Source organism: Dipodomys merriami, unplaced genomic scaffold (assembly GCF_024711535.1).
Source record: "Dipodomys merriami isolate MVZ:Mamm:240054 unplaced genomic scaffold, mDipMer1.0.p SCAF_416, whole genome shotgun sequence".
NCBI classification, from domain to species: Eukaryota; Metazoa; Chordata; class Mammalia; order Rodentia; family Heteromyidae; genus Dipodomys; species Dipodomys merriami.
Genome location: NW_027205782.1, coordinates 552,405 through 577,140, shown reverse-complemented (window position 1 = coordinate 577,140; position 24,736 = coordinate 552,405). Strand labels below are relative to the sequence as shown.

Sequence of the window (24,736 nt, the reverse complement as noted above, 5' to 3'; positions counted from 1 at the left end):
CCAGGATAATAGCAACTCCTTTGTGGTAAACATAAAAAGCAATTGTGAGAGATCAAAAACAAATCATCTTTTGGGATTGACAAATCTGAAAAGGAAGTGAGTGCTTACCAAGTGATGTTATGTCAATAGTAAGACATAATTACCCTGTGATATTTTTTCTTTTAACTCTAAAAACTGTTTATTCCCCCACCATGGCATGTAGCCATGGAAAGATACAGAAAAAAGCATAGAGAGTTTAGGTTGGAACAGAGATGGTAAAATAATATTCTTTCCTCTGATTAAGGAGAATCAGGCTCAATGAGGCTGGGAAAACTAGAAGGAATAAATTCATGGAACTTCACCCTGTCTTAGAAATGTAACTAGTGTAGTCTAGGTGTCTTAGTTTTAATCCTTATAGCCCAAGACTGTTAGAAGAATAGCAGATCCTAGTTAGTCAAGTATCAGTGCTGTATACCCAAAGGCAGGCAAGTTTTGTTCTACATAAAAGTGATCAAGCAATTGAGATTGGACATGACATGGAAAAACTGGTATGGTAAGGGAGTAGATGCATCTTGGTGCCAGCCACAAAATTAAAATTGTCTTCAGTATTAACAAGATGTATATATACAAGATGGATGGCTTCCTGGAGGTATGGAGATTCTAACTTGTCCGTAACTTTCTGACTGATACATTCTAGTTCTTTCATGGACACATAATCTTCAGAGGTTGCTTTCCAAAAAAGAATGAAAATAATATATAGCACTCTGTGAAATGTTTAAAATAAGACTCCTATGGTAAAAAAAAAATTAAGAAAACTCTAATCGAATGGTTAGAATTAAAAAATTAGGCCATAATTTATGCTTTCAGACTGTTTCCTATTTATTCTTAATCTTAGCATCGTACATTTTAAAGTAAGCAAAGAAGCATGCTAAATTAAAAATTTAGAAAACTGAATGTAAAAAAATCTTGGCTCTGAACCTTTAAAAGAACTAGTCTCAAAATACTTTAAATTTTATTTACATGTTATGCACTAACATACTCAGTTCTACAAGTTGTACTCTTGTTAATGTGTCAGAATTGCAAAGTCATCCTTCAAAATGCAATGTTATTTATTTTGTCTCTGCATAAACAGTCCAGACCTCAAAATATTCACACATAAAGGAAGCATGTTCTTAGTTTCAAGTAACTTTTGTTTGAAAAGTTCGAGCCAAATTACTCTTAAAATACACTTTGCTCTTAAAACTGGGAATGCAAATAACCAAGAAAATGTGGTTAAGGAACAATGCAGTCCATTTCAAAACACTCCCCAAATAATTCTGAATTTGAAAACAAAATAGTGTGGATACAAAAGTATTAACACAGAAAGCTCTAGTACATACTTATTGATGTAACTTCTTATTCAAAAGTATAGCTTCCCCAATAATCCCTGTAAGCTACAAGATTCACTTTGTTGGGGTATTTATAGTTCAAGATGGCTGTCTGGAGCAGCCACTTGTCAAAATCAGTTCTAGGCCGTGGGCAGAAAGTATCAGAGCCCAACCATTTTTTTCATTTTTTTTGAAGTGTGTTCAAGATCTAAACATCTTTCCACCCAAATCTGAGTAATAGGATTCATACCTACTTGGACTATGCCAAACTACATGAACCACAGCTTGATTCATCCCCTAACTTTAAACACATCTGTCACTAATTCAATTTTTTTAAATATTGAATTTGAACCTTGTGAATGAGGGTATATGTGAACATTATGAAAGGCAATTTTTCTATCTTAGAAGGTAATAAACAGTGAATCTGAAAAACCATTTTGGTAGTCTTATTATTTATAATGGCACGACATAAACCAATTATCCTATCGCTGCCAAGAAAGACTTTTAATAATAACTCCTACTACAGCAATATTTTATTAAAGGTTTTACATTCTCTATCAATTTGATCTTGATTGAAATGCAAGGGAAAGGACTTTTACACTTACTTAATCATATGTGGCACAGTAACTTTGGAATTTTCTTCAAACACTATAGTCATTAAGCCATTACAACGTATATTGTCCACACACTGTGAAATTTAAAAAACAAAACAGGCAATTAAAACCCACAGGAAAACTTAAACAGATTCATATATTCCCAGAAAGGTTTACAGCCAAAAATACTCATTTAAAAAAAATTACCACTAAGTAGTTGTAAAAAGGAATTACCATTCAACATAAGTACAAATTTATCTGTGTGTGAGTTGTGCACACACTGCCACCCCACCACCACCGCCAGATAAAAATTACATGGAGCTGAGTAGTTTCAGTAACAGTATTCCCAAACTGTGCACCAACCAGAAGCCTGACAAATGCCTATGGATAGAAACAGGATTGAACTGTCTCAGCATCCCAGTTTATACTTTCTGACTGTGCTCCTCTTTGCCATATTACTTTCTGCCACCAGAGATGGGATGTTGAAATTTGGTCTTGGATGGAATTCAGCTCTTCTCACCAGCCAGCTCTATGCCCACTTCTCAGGTATCTCTTTGCCAATAAATTCCCACATTTTACTAGTGTGTCTAGCAGTTTCTATTGGCACTATGTGGGGCTGGTAAGGGATAGAGTGTCATTTCTACTGTTTCTGGTGCATTTAAAGCCCTGACACTATGTTTTTTCTCTTTTCTAAGAGGAGAACTCAGGTTCTTTTTGCTCATTATCTCTTTTCTTTCTTCATATCTATGCTTTAGAAATTTTACATTTTCCTCCACAATTATTTTGGATTAGAGAAGAATTCATTTTGAATTATAATTCATAAAATAAATAAAATAAAACATAAAATTTAAAAAGTAAACAAATTTGGAAATCAGAAGTTGCCTCCAGTTCCCAGGACACTACATAATACTTTGTGGCTACAACTACTGGTACAGTGAACCTGGAGCCTGAGCTCAGGGCAATCCTAAACCCTGTGTCCATTACTGTTCAGTCCATTTATTCTATCAGTCATTTTCCTAATTTTTTTCCCTTAAAACCGGTTTTACAATATGGCTAAACACATTTAAATTGTAAAAATAAAAGGAACAGAAAGAATAACAGAGGGGGCTTAATATGACTAAAATGCATTTTATGTGTACACAAAGAGCATGATACAGTCCATTGTACCTTTAGTTTTGTTTTGTTCTGATCCTGGGGCTTGAACTCAGAGCCTGGGCACTGCTCCCTAAACTTCTTTGGTTCAAGGCTAGCATTCTTTTTTTTTTATTTTATTTTATTATCAAGGTGATGTACAGAGGGGTTACAATTACATAAGTAAGATAGTGATTACATTTCTTGTCTAACTTGTTATTTGTTTCTCCCTCTTTCCTTCCCTCAAGGCTAGCATTCTATCACTTGAATTTCCAGCTTTTGGTTAGTTCATTGGAGATAAGAGTCTCACAGACTTCCCTACCCAGAGTAGCTTCAATTCTGATCCTCAGATCTCAGCCTCCTGAGTGGCTAGGATTACAGGCATGAACCACCAGCGTCAGGCTCCCAATATACATTGTTTAAAGATAAAATAAAAATAAAGTTGTTTTTTCACAATTTTTGTGAGGGATAAAGGACCCCCATCTTATAAAATTAAAGCCAAATATTTTTAAAGTTCTTCTATCCATTTCCTTAAACCATAGCATAATTTTGAGTTCTGTTTTATATACAAATGTATGGTTATTTCATTATAAATTTGATTGTGTGCACTGACATGTGAATTCCATCTGAATCCTACAAGGTAGATTATAAAAATATACGTGATAAGACAAAAGTTGGAATCAGAAGAGATTTGGATAAAGGGTGGCAAATGATAATCCTAGAATGAGACAGCCACACCCAGTTTATGTTGAAAATATTTCCTGAAAATGAGCCTCAAAATTAGTGACCTATTGAAAAGCCTCACAAAGGACACCGACTTCACGACAAAATCCACAGTGGAGCTAAAATTCAGTTAATTCTAGTCTGAGACCAGAGACAAATGTTCTTGTAAAGAAAATATTGAAGGGCTGGGAAGGTGGCTCAGTGGTAGAGTGCTTGCCTTGCATGCATGAGGCCCTGGGTTCGATTCCTCAGCACCACATAAGCAGAAAAAAAAAGCTGGAAGTGGCACTGTGGCTCAAGGGGTAGAGTGCTAGCCTTGAGCTGAAGAGCTGAGGGACAGTGCCCAGGCCCAGAGTTCAGGCCCACGACTGAACCCAAAAAAAAGAAGAAGAAGAAAAAAAGAAAATATTGAATCATGTAGTGAACAATGTCCTCAACAATAATTTTAAGGTAGCTATAAGTTGTACCAAACTTAAAAAAAATAAACTAATCATTGGCTGAAAAGAACTATTTCAAATGAATGTTCCCCATGGTGGCCCCCAGAGAATGTGATCCAGAGGCCAACCCTCCTGCTGAGCTGGCTACAAGCACTAGCTCCACATTCTGCACAAAATGGCCCTGGTTGCTCCTCTTCAGGCTTATCCTATGTTCATGTCATTCTTGTGCCTCAGGAAGTTGAAAATGATATTCTCAAAGTCCTGAAGCTGCAGTGTTCTCTGTATGTGCTTAAACATAATTCAGTGTTTCTGCCAGGAAGCTACACTTCCACGAGAGGAGCTATCCTTCTGGGTGAGAAAAAAAAAAAAAAGCCACCCACCTTTACAGGAGAGCTCAGACAGGGTCAGTTGAAATTGTATGTCAGTGGCTCCATAGTGGAAACACACATGAAGGATGCAAAAGATGAGGTTGCCCAGTGCCCATTTACAATGGAAAGAGAGTAAGAGAGAGAACTGAAGAAATAAGCTGAAATCAGGCTATGAAAAAGAGGATCTTGAATTTGGACTTTATCCAGAAGGCAGATGGAAAGTCACTGAAGATTTCGAAGCAGTCCATTTATGTTGGAAGAGCTACACTGGCTTCATGGGAGTATTCATTGAAAAGAAAGAAAGAATGAATGGAGGACCAAAGGATCCAATAAATGAAATAAGCCATGCCTCCTTGTAAGGCAGAGTTTTGAATGAAGAGGAAGAGGCAGAGATAGATATTTTAAAGAAAGAAATCTGATAAGTTGCTGCACAAAACCAAGAGGAAAAAACAGCAAAAAAAATCAAAGATGAACATTGTTATAAGGTAACTTAAAATGTTTCTGATGAAAAAAGTCTATCAATATAGATCACTTCATATGACAGACAGACAGACAGGCAAGCAAGTAGGTAGGCAGGCAGGCAGGCAGGCAGGCAGGCAGGCAGGCAGGCAGGCAGACAGACAGACAGACAGACAGACAGACAGACAGATAGATGACAGAATGTTTTTTGAATAACACAGCAGTTAGCTAAAACCAGGTTATCTTTGGATTCCTCAAAAGCACTAAGAAAACACACTCATTATATGACACTAAGGATTTTACTAAATGCTTGTCTTTTGTTTGTATTTATTAAGAACTAATTATGTGACAATTATTTGTATAAGTGCTGGCAGTTGGGGGACAGGGTAAAAAATATATATGAAAGTGCTTTGAAGAATAATAAGCATGCTGTTATTTCTATTGCTCTCCTCATCACAATGGGAAGAAGATCATTTAAGATACAGAATGGAAGAGATCTTTGTTGGTTTTTTCAGTTCTCTTGCTTCATGAATATAGGAATTCAGAATTTGGAAATCCCAATTCTGGAATGTAAGACATAATGTAGAAAGGCAATACATGTAGACTGCTATTTTTCATTTTAATGTTTCTACCTTTCATTATGAAATACTTTACACACATAGAAAAAACATGAGACTTTCACACCAGCCTCCTAGACTTAACACTTTTGCATGTTTGCTATAGGTGATTCTTTTATTTTGAAGGATATAAAACACCCCTAACACAGTCTTTCAATTCCAGTAGCCTCTTCCGAACTCAGAATAGTTACCATTCTATAGTTGATTATGTCATTACATTCTTCCATTTCTCTCTGTGTGTGTTGGAAGGAGAAAGGAGAGAGTCCCATGCTTCGAACTTGGGGTCTGGATGCTATCCATATGGGATTTTGCTCAAGGCTAGCATTCTACTACTTGAGCTGCACTTCTGGATTTTTGGTGACTAATTGGAGGTAAGAATATAATTGACTTGCCTGCCTAGGCTAGCTTCAAACCCCAATTCTCAGATCTCAGCCTCCTGAGTTGCTAGGATTACAGGCATGAACCCCTGGTGCCAGGCCCTTTGCTTTATTTTTTATTTTACTTTGTATGCATGTATTTTCCCACTGTAGCACATAATGTTATTTTCATTTTTTAAAATTTATGTAGATGGTAATTTGCATGAAACATTGCTTTGAGATTTATTTATGCTTATCTGTATAGTTCATTCATTTTAACTGCTATATATCTTATGGCTTAGGACTGTATCTAGGATTGTATCTCTATACATCTCTCTGTGAAAAGATCATTACCTTGTAATCCTATTACTTAGCACTTAATCTTCTCATTAGGCTTGATTGATGTACTCTCTATCTACTTCCAATAACTTTGTAATTTTGATGTCTACAGCATTGATTTTTGGATTACCAGTTTGATTCTTTGACATATTAGCTTTGTCCTTTTAAAAATTCATTCTTTATATTTATATTTATGTGAGCTCATACTGTGAGCTGATTTTCAGAATGTATTTGCATTTGTTTCTTCAAGCTTCTTAAGAATTCATCAATCTAAAAGTCCCTTTTAGGAAGGGGTAACAGTGCTCGACAAAAAATGTACTCATTGCCTTACTCATGTAACTATAACCCCTCTGTACAGCTTCTTTACAATAAAAAAAAAAATAAAAGTCCCTTTTATAATAACTTCTCCATTTGGAATGTTCATACTATATAAATATTACAAATCTAATTTTAAATGTATAGGCCAGAGATACATTCAAGTTTTTACATGAGATTCTTTTTAAAATTCATGATCCAAGACAAAATGTCCTTTTTATTTCCTGGTCCAAGGGGTGAAATTTTTAAAGTTCTTATTGTACAGAGATGACAGCCATCCATGATCCAAGCTTTAACCAGGGCTTCTGATTACTTAAACAGTCACAGGCTATTTTTTGTCCTCTTAAATGTTAAGTATTCTAGGGTTTGGGGCCAATTTCCAATCTAAAATCATTTGTACATCCTCAAGTCTTAGGTTTATTCTTCTCTAGCTTTAAGTTAACTTTTTGTTTCTGGTTAGAGAAACAAACTACCTGTAATATCACTATGTAATCCAACTTTATTTTACTAATCCTATGTGTCAAACATTTTCATCTGTAGCTAGATGAGACCTAAAACAGCAATAAACTTGCTGTGACTTGAGATAAATGTTTTATATCCAAAAGAAGAAATTTATATGACTACTTTTGTGCATCTCATATCCAGGGTCAAGTTTCATTCCTAAATCTTTCTGATTCACATGTGAAACATTCAAGTTATTCTCAACAAGAATAAAAAGAAGTTTTCACTTATGTTCAAGTTTCAATCTGAACCCAAGCTCAGAAAGAAAAGACATATAATAAAAAGTCACACCTTATTTATACACAATATCTGTGGGATAATAAATGGGGGGATAGATAGGTAAATGATACATAGATCATATTATAATATATCAATGTGCTCACTTCAGGGACAGAGTAATAGGAAATCCACCAACTCTACTTCAAGCAGTGATTTCTGCTTTAATATCACTTCCATTTGGGACTTCAAGCGGACCATGGTGGCACATGCCATGGATGAGGCAGGAAGATCACGAGTTTAAGACCATTTGGAACTTCAAGTAATGTTGCCCTGAAAAGGCAGGAAGTAGTCTTGAAAAAGAAAAAAATACCTGCAGCATCTTTCATATGTAAGTACATATGTGAACATACTATAGTGCAAAGTGTGATATAAGAACACTGGTCATGCGTCTCTTCTGGTTTCAGCAACTGTAGATCCAGCCATCTGTACATGGAAATTATGTGGAAAACAAGGCATCTGTATGAAAATATATACAGATTTACTTTCTCATCACTGTTCCCTAAATGATATAGTTTATTTATAGCTTCTTAACAATATAGTTTAGCAATTGTTTTCACAGACTCTCTGTTGTTTTCATTAGTATATGTAATGTAGATGTGACAAAGTATACAGGAATCTGCGTGTAGGTGACATGGAAATACTGTACCACTTTCTATAAGGGTCTTGAAAATCGTTAGATATTGTATTCCAGGGATTCAACAGCCAATTCCCTGTGGATACCAGGGGACAATCATATTCATGATTATATTAGTATGTATGTGTTTTTTTAAGTTTGAGAAAGAATTAATTTAGTATAATTGGATAAAGGAGGAAATTGGAATTAAAGACTCCTCAACAGGTATCTTGATTGTTGGGGAAAATTGATGAGGCTTCAGGGGATGAACAGAATTAACTCAGTGGGATATGGGGACATAAAAATAAGAAGGATATCAAATATTTTAATGTCTTATTGAACTTGTGTGAATTATAATAAACCTGGAAATTAATATGATAATGAAACTGAATTCATAGGTCATGGATAGTTTAGCTCAGTTTTTAATGACTAAGATAGTTCCAACTAACTATATGAATGTTCACAAGACTCCAGGTAATTTTGATGTAGCTGACCCTTTGCCAATGTTGAATCTTTCTTTTCATTTTAAGGGCCTTGCTAAGACAGCACCTGTTCAAAGGTCAGTGGTCTACTGTGTCACCAGATTATTTTACATTCTCAATACTCCTAAGTAGTAGGAAGAAAGGTTAGAGTCAATTTTTTTTTAAATTCACCATTTTTATGTTAAAGAAGAAAATTCTTTTTTGGTTGCAGAGAAGCTATTTTAAGGGAACAAGCATGTCCAGTGAGGCACAAATTAGCGATGCAGGTCTAAACTTTGGCACAAAATAGAGATTTTTCTGCCCAACGCAAGAAGTGCAGAGGTGAATTTTAATTCTACATTTTAGTTAATTTTCATAATTACAGAAAAATCTGTGTAATACACTATTATGCACTAACGTGAGACAAGCACAGATGAAGGTACTGTATTGTAATGAATGGTCAAATCTTCTCCCTCAAATCCTGCCCTATAAATAGATAAAAAGAGGAAGAATTATTGGTTGAGACTATTAGCCACTTGCATGTTTTGCTGGAGGCACCAACAGTTAATTATGGCCCTTCTGGTATAACTAAAGGAGTAATTAACCAGTCAAGCAATTGTTCCTCCTCAAAATTACTGCTTCAGAGAGAGACCTGGCAAAGCTAAAAGTCTTAAATTTTATAGTTCCTTATGCCCAACTTGGGCTGTATTGATACTCAGGAGTCACTGCTGTCTTAAATAAGAACCACATATGATTAGTATAACATGATACATTGGCTAGCAAGATGGTATCAAATCATTCCACAAATAAAATTTTGAAAAATAATGAGTGACAAAATCTTTGAAAGATAAAACAATGGAGATCATATTCATTATATTCGTTATTTGAATGGAAAGAATATACTCATTTTCCAAGTCTATAAGGAATTAATGTGAATTAATGTCCATCTAGTATAATTAGACAAGAAATAGAAATAGGGAAATTGCTAATCTTTCTAATAACTGCATAAATGTAAATTAAAATCACTAGAAGGAAAAACTAGTTGTCCATTAAATTATTGGTAAAAGGGATGAATGAAACATAACTCAACATTTGCAAGACTTAAAAGAAAGTTATATCCACATTTATAAGATTATTTCTTTGTTGCTTTGTATGTCCCTCCCCCACGGTATAACCCCTGCTTTCATGTATTTGATGTCGGTATAATTTGTGAAGGGGAAGGGAAAAAACAAATTGTTTAAATAGGGATACAGGTGGACCCATTGCAACATTGAGATGTACAAGTTGTTATGTCAAAAATGAACTTTACAACTTTGGTGGGGGGGGAGGAGGATTGAGTGGGGAGGCGGGGGGGAGGATAGGAAGGGATGGGAAGGGGAAACAAAGGAGGAGGCTACAATGCTTGATAAGAAATGTACTCATTATCTTGCCCATGTAATTGTAACCCCTCTGTACAGTATTTTCACAATAAAAAAAGGAAGTTATATAGAAACCTTATTAAGCATGAAGGAAAATTATGAGCTTTGTATTTCTTAAAGAAATGATGTAGTCTGCCAAATTATTTCATGCCCTCTATGCCAGCCTTGTACTCTTTAGGGAACAGGTATCATCAGGGAACTTTAAAAAGAGCAAAAACTCCTGCATAAAGATGCTAGCACCACATTATATATTAATCCTAAAATTTGGAAACAGGTTCAGTGACTAATTATTTCGAAGCAGATATAAAAGTGGTAAATTCATGTGGTAAAATACACATTTATGATACATATATATGACCAGTACATGTATGCACATGGTAGAAGAATCAATATGAATAACTTGTATAGCTATAGAAAGACATAAATGAAATGAGAAGAAAAATAGTGTTCTATATACAGAAAGCTGAACTGTGTTTCTGAGTGGATCATGGAATTTTAGAGATGGAAATAGATCTGGCTTCAGGGAAGCTGGAAGTGATCTAGGGAGCTCCTTAAGCCTATGAAGTTGAGAAGGGCATCTGGAATGTGGGATCAGAAGCCTGCGTTTAAAGAAAATTCCTCTGGTAATCCTAGCAAAAATTACCAATGGAAAATACTTGGGTAAACATTTTGGTGTACTGGATCTTGGGAATACTTCTGGTTCGTTTTTAATAAACATATTTTTCCATATTCACAACCAACTACTGAACATTTTTTTCAAGCATTCAGTGAGTTTATCTCACTGAAATGTATCTCTCATATGTCCTAAGGTATACTTGAAAGGCTGACATCTTTCATGAATGTGTATGTAATCTCTCTCAGAAAACAAAAATGCCCTAAGCAGAAGCTGACCCTTGTTGAGTTATGGGTGTCTGGGCAGCAGGCTAGGCTCAATCAATAACAAAGCATTCTGCCTCTATTGCCCACCATTCAAACCCACACCAGGAAAAGCCCTAAGTATCCCAGAACACTCACAACCCTACCCAGCCTTTAGCAGAAGCTGAAAGAGAACCACTCTTTTCCTCCTTGATGCATTTTCTTCACTCGGTTTTCAGGACGCTACCCTCTTTGGCCATTCTCCTACTGTCCTAGTGGCTCCTTCTTAGTCCTCTTTGCTGATTTTCCTGGCCTCTCTCTCATTATGTGCCCCCTTCTATACTCGTTCTTTAATGTTTTTAATAATCTCCTAACTTTGACAAAGCCTTAATGATGTAGTTAGACCTCTCCTCTAAATCCTATACAATTATGCTCCACTGTGTATTTCACAAGTCCACTCAGATGTCTAACAGCCTTCTCAGACCATGTAAAAAGTAAGCTGAGTTTTCACTCCCAGTCACTTTCCCCAGTAGATGATCCCCTATCAGTAAACAGCAGCTCTTTTCTGGCAGTTGCTCAAGCAAGAAGCACTGCTGTCATCCCTGTCATCCTTGACCCTTTGTTTGCTCTCATATCCCAGCCCTAAGACAAAACTCTGCTGGCCCTACCTCAAAAGAAACCCAGGACAGAATCATTGTCTCCAGCTCCTCTGCTGCCAAGTTGGTGTAAGCTTTCAGCACGTATCTCCTGGACAGCTACAAGAGCGTCTCCCTGAATCCACTCCTTCCCTCCACCCTCTGTCTCTTCTCACCACAACAGGTGAGTAATCCTGTCAAGACTTAAGTCAAATCACAGAATTCCTTCGCTTAAATTCTTTAATAGCTTTCTTCTCACCCAGTAAAAGCTAAAATGCTTCAGCCCTGGCTTGACCACTGTGAACTCTCTATTTTTATTCTTCTCAGGCTCTGCAATTCAGCCACACTGGCTTTCACATTTTTCTCCAAACAGACAGCATTCTCCTTCTTTAGGGTCTTTGTCACCGCTGCCTTCTCTTTCTGCAGTGACTTTCCCTTCATCACAACTTTATATGGCATCTGCATCACCTACTAGTCTTTGTTTGAATGTCTCCTTCAGAATGAGGTTATCAGACTAAAACTATACCAAGCCCAGCCCACCTTGAATGGCCCAATCCTTTTTATCTTACCTTATCATCTGCCTCCATAAAATAGCATGTACTCCTTTAATACATTTATTGATGATTTTTTGCAGTATCTCACATTATAATGCAAGCTATACAAGGCCCAGGGATTCTTTATTATTGCTGCCTTCTTTTGCTTATGACATGTTACAAGTAGTTAGAATAATGCCTGACAGATAGTGTGTCATTGCACAAATATATTTGTTGAATGAATAAAACCATAAATGTCAAAGCTGTACCATATCAATGTTCTGTTGAAGATAGTAGTTTGACAAAATGGTATCACTGCCTTTCACAACAATAAGAATTTTCGTTAGCTGCCTTATACTGCAGTGAAAGGCTAGTATAATGCTTTGCCAAGCCATAGCAAATGTACAGGCAAAAGTTTAAGTGTCTTCTTTACCCAGCATAGAATCACTTGCACTCCAGGAGTCTTTCTCTCTCCACAGTTCCTCATCAGGCACCCCAAGGAAGGTCACAGAGGCTCTAATCAACCCTGAATCTTTGGAGTTTCAGTTATATCATAGGGAAGAAGGTAGAACCATCTAGAGAAATGTTTGTTTCTTCTTCCTCCCCAGTCTTTCTGTGGATAATAGCTTCTCAACACCTATGCAATGTTGTTGTGTCAAGCTGTGTACTTTCTTTCTGCACTCTGAGTTAGCCTGTCTTGAGAGTAGGAGCCATGGCAATACTCTGGCACCTGCGAAGATTTGGAAGTACATAAGCTTTCCTCAATAAGTGTTCATGTAATCAGGGGATGATGGAGAGTATCGTAAGGCAAGGATGCATTATGTAATGAAGTACTAATTGATGCAGCTAAGTGTTACTGAAAGGATCAGTAAATCAGTAAGAATGCAATTATGGGGCTGGGAAGGTGGCTCAGTGGTAGAGTGCTTGCCTTGCATGCCTGAGGCCCTGGGTTCGATTCCTCAGCAACACATAAGCAAAAAGAAAAAAGCCGGAAGTGGTGCTGTGGCTCAAGTGGTAGAGTGCTAGCCTTGAGCTGAAGAGCTGAGGGTCAGCGCCCAGGCCCAGAGTTCAGGCCCCACGACTGGACCCAAAAAAGAAAAAAAAAAGAATGCAATTATCCATGAAGAATTATGGAAAAATTGTGGAAGATTTGATATTGTCATTCTTTTATTAGGAAAATAAAATACAGCTTCCCTTCTAGCTATTTATTCAGCATCAGAATAGTAACAGGGATATGTAAGCCAAGTTCCACATAAGATTCTCTTACACAGGATATTTAGAGTACTAAGAAGGCTTAAATATGACCTGATGCCACACAGTTGTATGACTTTTGACAATGCTTAGCTTTCCAAATCTCACATTCCTCACATATGAAATAACACTTACCTCTGTTTCCCTTCAGAATACAATTCTATTAAATATGTGAGAGAGACAGAGACAGAGACAGACATACAGAGAGCAGGCTTGTAAAACACTCATTATTGCCATTCATTCTCTATTTTCCTTTCAGTTGCCAGTCATTCAAAAATATTTAATATCCAAAGAACTATATTACTACTTCTTTACCAGGTTTTATATGTACATTATTCTGAGCTCTTTAGAAAAGAAAACAGGTAAAACGCCTTTTCCATTAGCCCCAGTCTTCATTTTATATCCATTTTAATTACCTTTAAATAGTCATACATGTTAGTTTATAAATATGAATCTTCTTAGCAACTATAAAAGTGAAGTTGGTAATTTAACTCAAGACTTACTGACTTTCTTTACTTCTCTTTTTTCTTTCTTTCTTTTTATTTTAAAATGGGATCTCATGTTGTGGCCCAGGCTGCTCTGGACCTCCTGGACTCAATCTCCCCTCTTGCTTCAGCTGAAGTAGCTGGGACTAAACATTGCTGCACACGGCTCAAGCCTTATTTTAATATTTTTGTTATTCAGAATGACTTTTCCCTACAATAGTGAATGGAGCCAAAATTCATGTCGAACTTGAATTCAGAAATGCTCAAGTCTAGTCCTGACTAGTTTTGATATATTTCCAAATAATACCTTTGCCTGTATAAATGCAACAACTTCCCGACTGAACATTTCTGATCCAGGAAAGTCAACCAATTCTGTTCCTTAACATTTTTTCTACATAAAATACAAGGCCTCAGTTGAAGATTTCATATTCCACACAGAATGTTGTAATTCCTTAAAGCATGACTTCTCATAACCCTTGTTTTCTGTTTTTTGTTTCTCTCATTGTTTTTGTATTTAAATAGATAAGCACATACACACACACATACACACACATGCACAGAGCTAATACAGTCATTGGAGAACTTATTATAGGACAATTGCAATAATATTCAACACTATAGTTACATTTGCCCAGGAACGAAAATGCAATTACTATGTTTCAAGTAAATATTAACTTTAACAAGAAAAATCAGAACAAAATGATGGCAGCCCAACAAGATATACAGTACTAGTGGCAGTGACCACAGCAACTAGATTTCATTTTTCTTAACATAATAATCTTTAAAATCTTCACTAGATATTTATGTCGTGATTGTTAAATATTGGCAAATGCGGCTACCTTACCTGACTGATATCACTCATCCAGGCAGCTTTCTCCTGGCGTGAAGGTGCTAACAATACCACAGTGAAAGGGGTAGCGTCAGGGGGTTCCACCACTATCTTAAAATCCAGGTGTCCAAACATGTGCCCAGAACCTTTGGCTTCAACACACAAACACCAAACAATTAGCTATGAATATAAAATATGAGTACTATCTGCTTCCATATAGCTACCATTATGGTATGTGTAAACTCAAGTCTACATTCTCACCAATAGTGTGTTTCTTGCAAATGGAGAAGGCCTTATTAAGTTTATAATGGAAGATGGAAGAGCTGAGGTCAGTAAGTTATTCATGACTACATCCCAATCTTCTCATATCATGTTTAATTTCCATATTGCACAGACATCTAATACTTTAATTAAACTTTTCTTTTTTTCCCTGTGCCTGCCACAGAAAGGTCACTATTATGACACAAATTAAGGAGACTATCAACTCCCAAAGGTGGTTTGACAAGGATCACAGGTTCAATGCCCAACAGACAAATGACTTTAGGGAGTTTATCTTCAACATCTTTTCTGTCCCCCGGGGAGTTCTTAAACTAGAAAAAAAAAATCAAGGTATGGAATTTTTTTATCCTAACCTAATTCAGAGCAATAGAATGTGACTTACAGTCATCATCACTTGCATCAGGCTCCTCAATCAACGTGCACTCTATGAGAGAGAGAACTCCACCTGTCTGGAAACAAACCAATTTGTCATTAAGAGGCCAAAGGTCCTGTGTAAGTTGGGAAGTTCTGATTTGTAAATCTTATATGTGGCTTGCCACAGAAGAAAGCATGGTTATTCTTCAATCAAAACCATTTTTCATGGAGTCCAAACTCAAACTTAGATCTATCAATAGAAAATAATTTTATGTCACATTCAATTTTCCCTTGCATACCATTATTGTTATGAATGTTTGTAAACTGTAGTGACTCCATCTACAGGACTGTGGCCAGTATCCTGGTGACTTTAAATAGCAACAAAGATAGCTCAACAAAGAGTTGAACCCACCAAGTCAGTAGGAAGCATTGAGTAATATTTATAGGCAATAGTAATAGCATTTAGCCAGGAAAAAAAAAACACCTTTTCTATAAAGATACAGATTGGAAATAATTTAAGGCCATTTCACTTTTATCACTTTTATCTAAATCTACCATTTTAACATGAAAGCAGCTAAGGACCATTTGTAAACAAATCAGTGGGGTTGTGTTCCAATGAACCTTTATTAACAAAAACAGGAAGCAAGTTCCAGACCACAAATTGCCACAGGTTGCAGTGAGCAAACATTCCATCAGAGCAATATAGTGTTTTGACACAATTTTAGTAGCAACCATCAACTAGTCCTAACTTTGTCCAGGTTATGATTTGAATTGTACTTAGTTATGAGAATGTCCACTTACAATTAATTTCTATTACTCCGAATCCAAATGACAACAAAGTAAAAGAGTTCTTAACCATCCATTATCTCACTCTTTGTACAATCATGACCATCTGTTTTATGACAATAGCAAGGCATGGAAGTCATCATAGAGATAACCTCTTAACCATTGGGAACATAGAATAAATGGAATAACTATAGAAAAACCCATACCTTCAGCAGATGAAGCTTTCCTCCTGAACTTCTTGTACAAATTAAAAAGTGTTTTGTAAATAAGAAGCACTGTCTCTCTCCTTCCTTTTTCAAAGACAATGAACCCAGACGAACTTTACTAAGTTTTCCCCTCTCAACTGAAGGTACTTGAATAAGAGAACCTGGTGGTTACAGAAGTGAAGAATACATAGCAATTAAAGTTCTGCCAAGTGAGGACTATGCCCTTGAAAATAAACAAAGGGGCCTGTTTCCTAAGACACCAAGGATTGATTTGATGTACTATCAGAACAAATACATTTTCCACACTCTGAGAAGACAAAAAAACTGTATTTAAGATTGATGTGTTCCCTTTTGTAAAATACTTTAGAATTGATTTCTCATCTATAAACTGAAACAGAAGTTTAAAAGGTCAATTTAATTTAAAGAATTGGCACTTCTTCCTCTTGTCCTCAGTGATCTAAAACCAGGAAATTCATTCACAATGATACCATACAAATTCTGTAGTTACATAAAAGCATATAGAATTTATTCTCCTTGAAGCAATGAAAATAGATAAATAGAATATGATTAGAGTATACTTTTGATTTAAAAGAGGGCATAATGCACGCATATTATAAAAAATACATGAGTTACATATTTCTATGTAATTCAGCTAAGGAACAGCTCATTTTAAAGGACCAGTTTTAAAAGGACAGTTGCACTTAAGTTATATGTGAATCAATGAAACCATTACTTTGTATAAATATACACTAATAAAAAGAAACCATAAAGAAATTATGTATGATAAAAATTCTTTGTGTAATAAACCACATAAAAGCAGAACACTCACATGAGCTATCTTTCATTTGAAATGAGAAGTTAATGGGCATACTTTATATAATATCAAGATTACTTCTAGTATCTTTTAGACTGTACTCTAATAATAACCTCCATGGCCCTATAAAATAAAATTCTAATCTCTGTTAAATATCAAATCAAAAGTAAGAAGACAGATTCTTGGAAAATGTCTTGGGTTTAGACTTGTCCCATCTCCTAGGGAATATTTCTTGTATTTGTTTAATCCACGATCTACCCCAAATGCACCAGCTTCTTTCAACTCATAACAACCATTAAATGGGGTGAACACTTGTTGCTCGTGCCTGTAATACTAGTTACTCAGGAAACTGACATCTGAGGATTGAAGTCTGAAACCAGGCTGGGCAGAAAAATCCATGAGACTCTCATCTCCAAGTCCATGAGAGTATGGCTCAAGTGGAAGAGTGTTATCCTTGAGCTAAAAAGCCAATTGAGATGGAGTGCCCCTGGTTGAAAGCCAGTACTGGCATAATTTTTAAAAGCATAACATAAATAATAAATATATATATATATATACATATATTCAACCCTTAAGTTTTAACAGTGGTCATCACTAAGAGAGGAGACTGCAGCAATTTTATTTTCTTCTTCATATGTGTTGAAGTTTCATGATATTTTAAACAAGCACAGATTACTTCTATTAGTGGAAAAACATCGAAGTTCTTTATAAAAAGAACATACATACATAAGACAATAAAACTGTGATTGTGAGTCACAATCTTCACATATGAGTTTTCCAAATGGCTTCTACCCTTAACAAGGTAGAAAAACAATGTGCTGGGTGATAAAGGACTAAGGGTCTATGCCCTGATCTCATATCATCTATTTAGTTGAGTGTTTAGGTGGGATGCATGACAGACAAAGAGTAGGCAGTTATTCTGGGCCCAAAGAATTGCATAAAACCAGCCTGGGGGTGGCAACCAGAGTGAGGAACAAAGGACCAAGAGAAAGCTCTAGGGAAGTGATTGGACAAGAAGGGAGTGGATGGAGGAGGCAGCATAGGTGGGAGCAAACTGATAGACAACTCATATAACTCACAGAATTAAATTTAAAATGTAGAGGAGGTATATAGGAAGCAGAAGGCAAAAAGTTAGAAAAGTTAATAAGTTGTCCTCACAAGAGTAACAGTATGGTGTCAAAGCCAGAAGTTTTTCAAAAGGCATAATTTAATCCTTTCTCCATTTTTCCATGTGGAAAAACTGAGGCCAGAGACATAATAAGTAGCTCTCCCCAAATCATCCCCATCTAAGGAACCAAGTTAGGATACGGCAGTGAATTTAACAGCATAAGAAAGTAGGACTTAGAAAGGTAAAGGATGGCCTAAGACAATGACAATTCTGGCTTGAGCCCGAGTCTTCCAGGTAGATTAGTTAGGCTTATTGAAGGACAAGATTAGACCCATGTCTGGGTAGACAAATGGGTTAGACAGCCATTTTCAGAAAACTAATAACCAGGTCTGTAAAAAGTCAATAATAATGAGCTCATTGACAAATGCATCTAGCAATTTAGTAATTTTCTAAATCAGAAATTACAAAATACACTGCTAGCATACATATTAGCAATTACTGTGAATTTCTACTTTGAGGTTAAAAAAATAAACATTTTCTTGGCAACCACACATTAATGTGTATGATCTATAACTACATATACTATGTATGGACAAAACTCTATATGAATTAAAAGTGAGAAGTTTCAACATGAATGGGCTTATAAAATTAAATATTTGTTAAAAGAATTTTATGTAGACTTGTTTTAACATTCAGTTTTATGTTTGACATTTATATTTCAGCATAGTCAGGAAACTTGAAGAAAAGATTCCACTTTAGTTAATACAAAATAGAGAGATGGTATTGACTTAGTAATTCTTTAGCATCAAACCATTCCTATGGCCTGGTTCTTGGCATCCAGATCACCAGTTTATCTAATAATTGGGGCTGACCTACAGCAGGAATTCTGCCTTTTTTACAGAATGCCCTTCAGGCCTGGTTAATGCCTTCTTCTTAATTCCATTCAGCAGTGAAAAAATTGAAGAGAAGTTCCCAAAACAGTGCAAACTTTCTAAATTGTCTATAACTGAGCACTTTCTACTTTCAGATGAGCATCCAGCATTTAGAAACACCTTTATTGAATGATTACTAACACACTAACTAGATCAAGCATGCAGAAAAATACTGCTGAAAGGCAAATGGCCATATTGACCTTAATATAGTAACACCAGAAAGAAACAATAAAAACTCAAAGAGTGCCTTAAATAAGATAAATAAAGTGCCTTAAATAAGATATGTAATAAGGAATATATTTATCCCTATATGGACATGACTTTAAGTGACACATGACTGTTTTTTCTCCAAGTGCAATAAAAAAAGACATTCAATGTATTTGACATGTCAACATTCCAACATTTCTTAGTATTGGTACATTTACAAACTCACTTGTACAATCTAAGGAATATATTAAATGTTTATGGGTAATTACACCATCAAACCAAAAGTCCTTTAAGAAATTACATGCTCATGAGAGAAATTTGTGTTTTCATTCTCCCATATTATAAAATACAAGTAAGTTAATAGGCATCTTTGGTGAACTCCAAATGCAAGAAAAAGTAGCAAATAAAAAATAACATATTATAACTTACAAACAGATTACAATCCAATAAATAGTTCAATTTACTTCATTGCCCATTGTACAGGCAACTATAACGTAAACATCATTCTAGACAAGCTAAAGCAGAAAGAATTAATAAATACTGCCCTTTGGAGCTCATAGAGAGAAAGGCATGCAGACAGATACCTATATAGAGAATGACAGAATCCATGCACCAAGAGCAAAAGATATTGGAAGTGGAAAGGAAGGTTGATTCATGTTAACTTGAGGATGGGCAGAAAGTGGAAAGATTTACAAAAGGCTCTTAAAGGTATCTGACATAAGCCTGTTAAGACCTGCCTTAGGCACATAAGTGATATCAAGGGTTGGAATACCCAGTCAAAATCATTTGGTACATTATAAGACACACACACACACACACACACACACACACACACACACACACACACACACACACACACATTTCATATACTTCTCATTGGTTGCCCGTGTTGATAATTTTGTATGGCCTGTGAATAGAATTTTAAGTATCCAAATGGCCCTTATAAATATCCCAAGGTTCCTAGCTTCTGGTAGGTGAATGTACAAATACAAAGTATTTAGCAAGCACAAAGCCAAGAAAGGGGCACTGAGTAGAGAATCCAAGTAGAACTGCAAAAACCCAATGTTGTCATTGCAATCCACTATTATTTAAAGAAAAAATAGCCGAAAATGGGAACCGACATCATTTCCTAAAATATACTTCCAAACTCTAACATATGTTTGATTTCTCTTGTTGTAAATAAATAATGGAAAATAGAATGGCATGCATTAAACATTTTAGGAAGCCTGTGCAAAAATTAATGTGCACAGCACAATGTCTTTTTTGATGTGGTTAATTAAAAAAACTAGTTTTAGCAGCACATTATGGTAGGCAAATCTCTTCAAAGGACATTGGCACGTTATAACCACAAAAATGGCATGATTACTTTGAGATCTGAATTCATGGTCCACTCATCACCAAATTCAAAATTGTAAATGTATTCAATATAGCATATTGATTGTCCCAAACCATTATAAGAACATGCTCTGCTTTCCCAAAATATCTAAGCACTTAGCAGGAACTTGAGATGTCATTGACTTCTTATAATGTGAAGGGGGGAAAAAAGGAGTTGAGAAGGAAGGTACTTTGCCAGGTTGTTGCTTCTCCACTTTCTGGCACAAATATCTTCATCGTTTCAAAAGTGAAATTACTGGGTGATGTCCCAAAAGCCTGCTCTCCATGCACAATAGCTTCACCATGACCAAAGCATGTCAGTGGTCTACCAGGAAAGATTCTATCTGCTAACGGATGTCACCACTTGAATGAAATTATGTCATAGGGCTGCTCCAGAAGTGCTGATGAGAAATGGGAACAAGAAACAGCTATTTTCACTTCGGACATTGTCTTCACTTTTATGTGAAAGGGCTTTGAGGTACGCAAGTTTCTCTTGGACCTTTGTCTGGATATCATCACCACCTTGCATTGCCACTTCCATTGGCCAAACCGATCTGTCTTCCTTGAAGCTGCAGAGAATGTCTGGTCCACTGAGGAGAAGAGTCCAGCCAGAGTGTAACTTACTATCCCACTCGTGCTTTACTATTATTGTGTTGCTGTTATTCATGGCCCCTGAAAAGAAACAGCACAGAGGTGGGCCTCAACCACAGCCTCGGATAAGGCCATGAGGATGTTCTCCATGAACTGCACCAATCACACAGTTAAATGAGGCCTGCTCCAGAATGCATCCCTGCTTCTGCTACACAGATCCCAAAGGTCATGGATCTATATGACAAGAACTTACCTTGGCGGATGAAAGTTTGGCTGGTGTCCAGCAAAATGTCACAGCCCTCCACTATCATTCTTTCAATAGCAAGGTTTTTCCTTATGTTTTCAGTGTCACTCACTTCATCATGCATTACCCTGTCAGACACAATGCAGACAGGATCACAGCAAGAGATATTAGCTATTGTCCCAGGGCACAGGCAAAGAAGAGCTTCAGCTAGGAAGCTTGATTCTGAACTTGCTTTGATTAAATTGGTACAAGTTCAAAGCATCTGGAACATGCTGAGAATTTTCAGTCATCTCGTGTATTGGCCAAAGCAAGGTCAATACGTGAGATGACTATAAATGATAAACAACTCAGCCATCAGTGAGTAACCTGGGAATGCTGGCTCTGCATGCAACATGAAAACAACCTATCATTTTATATATAGCTATATCAATTGAAGTACCACTCCTTAGAAAGAGAATAAATTTATCCCATATAATCTAAAGGAACATAGCCATAAATAACTTCCAACAACAATGAAAAGTCATCAAAAAATGCAAACTGGGAAACTGAGGCATGGCTCAAGCAGAAGAGTGCCTGCAACTATGAATGCCTGAGTTCAAATTCCAGTGGTACCAAAACGAAAAGCAATTGGAAAAAGAAAAGAAAAAGAAATGTAAATTCTAAGTTCTGTAGCTTTTGCCAAATATGAATAGCAAAATGTAGCTGAATGCTATTTTTTTCCAGTTTGAAGGAAAATTGTGAATATTTCCAAATTTAAACCAAATTTTACCTAATCTCAGTTACATAAATTCACATGCTATAAAACATTGCTTAGGAGTCTGAGACTTGAAGGATCATGGTTCAAAGTCAATCAAGGAGGAAAAGTCCAAGAGACTATCTGCAATTATGCAGCAAAATGCTGGCTAGAAGCATGGCTCAAGTGATAGAGCAACAGCTGTGAACACAAAAAGCTATGTGAGCTTAAATCCCTGACTTTAAGCACTAGTACAGGTTAAATACATAAGTAAATAAAGTGAATGATGATCCAGATCCTCATTTAAATTGAAGATGAATATGAGAATTGGGTTTATATTTTACTCCCTGATCTTTGAAACATGCATAATAGGTGCCCAAAGGAGACTAAGTTGCTGCTTTGCCATCACAAGACTTTATTACAAACTCTCTGCATACCTGGACAGTTCCTCCAGTTTTGACTTAGCAAACTCCAGACTTTTTCTCTCCACATGCTCATGAGGTGTGTGAGCCAGGAGTTCATGCAGCGTGATGATATATCTAGGGATCTAAATGAAACAAAAGCCAATTTGAGCAAGAGGTGAGGATGAGTGACATGGAGACGCTCTTTGCAGTGCCATCGTCTCTGAGAAGCTGATCTCTAGTGTCATAAATTTAATTGTTTTACAAATAATCCTTTAAAGGAATCTATGGGGAATTCTCTATGCAAAACTTCACACATACACCCCAAAAAAGACTTCACCTAGAACATAAGAAAAGGTAGCTACAGAAATATGAATGCTAGGATTCGAATTGAAACATGTCTGGAGTGTCAGGACTAGTGGGAGTGGACTAAGAGGGGGACAGAAGGAGAATAAAATAAAACTACAAGGGTTTAGGAAGGAAGAGAAGGGAAGAGGGAGAATGATGGATGATTCTGATCAAGATATATTATTGTATACACAAATAAGCATGCTAAAATTAAAGCCTTTGTGCAACTAATTGATGCTAATAAAAATAACACCTAGAGTATGATTATCACCAAATTAAAGGTAGTAATAAATGAAGTCTTCAAGTACAAAAAAATTGTTTCTTTAATATTTTACATTTAATATTTTATTATTTTTGCTTTGGTTTTTGGAAATTTGCTCATAGGGAAAGTTAGAGCTATCACCAGGTAACTTGAGCCTATATTTTATTTATCTTTGTAATTTTTAAAAATTGACAATACAATGGCATTAATCTCTCCCTTACTACATTCTGATCCATCTCTAAAACTACTGTTTACTTAGATTATTTATTTATTTGTACCTTTTTATTTTGGTTGGTCATAGGGCTTGAACTCTAGGCTTGGGTGCTGTCCTTGCGCTCTTCACCTCAAGGTGAGCGTACTACCGCTTGAGCCACAGCACCACTTCCAGTTTTCTAGTGGTTTATGGGAGATAAGAGTCTCATGGACTTTCCTGCCCAGGCTGGCTTTGAACCTCGATCCTCAGATCTCAGCCTCCTGAGTAGCTAGGATTACAGGCGTGAGCCACAGGCACCCGGCTTATTTGTACTTTATCTACCTGAATTCTATCAAAGGCAGAAACACCACCAATCATATGAGGATTTTAATAGGACATGGTAGAGATCTAACTTAAATTACAGTTTATCAGTACACATATTTATCTTCCTGACTTATAAAACAGAGTACTTTCAGGAAGCATGAATTTTGAGTTTAATTTTAGTAGCACACATGAACAACAGCTTCCACAAACCTGCCTACTGTGCAGCTGAGAATGCTGCAGACTTCGCAGACACATCCATGGATGTAAAATTAGTTATCTACTCTCCAAGTAAAATAATGGAGTGGGACGAGGTCCAGTGACTTGTCCAAGGTGGCCACCTGGCAAATGGTAGAGCTAGCTGTGGGACTCCCCTACAGTATTTCCCTTAAGGATCACACCCCAGTGGGTCACTTCTGTAGGATTGGGGTCTTAGTCAGTACTAATAAGGATCTCTGGGAATGAGGACAGAAAACAGTTTGCCAGACCCCTGTGTGAAGCCCCAGATGGAGACTCTATCTGGTGATCTGGTGGCCTGTTTGTGGACCTGCTTTTTCTCTCATGCAGGTGGTGGCCTTTATGGTCCATTTATTAATATTTTGTACATTAGCATACATTTCAGTCATCTATGACACAGATACAGAACTTAAGCTCTATGGCCAAGTCAAGGCTCTGGCAGCACAGTCAAGAACAACTAAGGAGGGTTGAACTCTTAGAAGGAGGAAACACAGGAGACACTGCTCTCTTCATTACATAAACTTCTCACCGAAACCACCTTCAATGATATCTTGTATCTTCTGGGATCTAGATGCTTTTAGATATCCCTTTTTGTGGCACAATCCTATGATGGATAATAGTTTGCAGTAGAGTTACTAGTTCCACAGAAAACTGAGCAATCAACAGCTAGTGTACCCATATTTTTTTTATAACAGAGGTGAAGGAGTGGGAGAATCTGACTACTTACAATGTACTGCAACCACACAAAACTAAGTTTAGTCAATAGCTTCATGATCCTCCTCCATTAGGGAAATCTATTTTA

At 36.4% G+C, this 24,736-nt stretch overlaps 1 protein-coding gene across 2 annotated transcripts in view; it reads right to left on the bottom strand.

The window, feature by feature from the left end:
• Positions 1-24,736, bottom strand: part of LOC138807212 (ras-specific guanine nucleotide-releasing factor 2) — a 216,923-nt gene that overhangs the window by 89,800 nt on the left and 102,387 nt on the right. For both annotated transcript variants that reach the window (XM_069992805.1, XM_069992806.1), the window contains exons 8-13: positions 22,610-22,719; positions 21,449-21,567; positions 16,170-16,330; positions 15,206-15,272; positions 14,560-14,696; positions 1,952-2,034 (exon numbers count right to left, since the gene is read on the bottom strand). In XM_069992805.1, the coding sequence (XP_069848906.1) occupies positions 1,952-2,034; positions 14,560-14,696; positions 15,206-15,272; positions 16,170-16,330; positions 21,449-21,567; positions 22,610-22,719 (677 nt within the window). The remainder of the gene's footprint in view (positions 1-1,951; positions 2,035-14,559; positions 14,697-15,205; positions 15,273-16,169; positions 16,331-21,448; positions 21,568-22,609; positions 22,720-24,736) is intronic.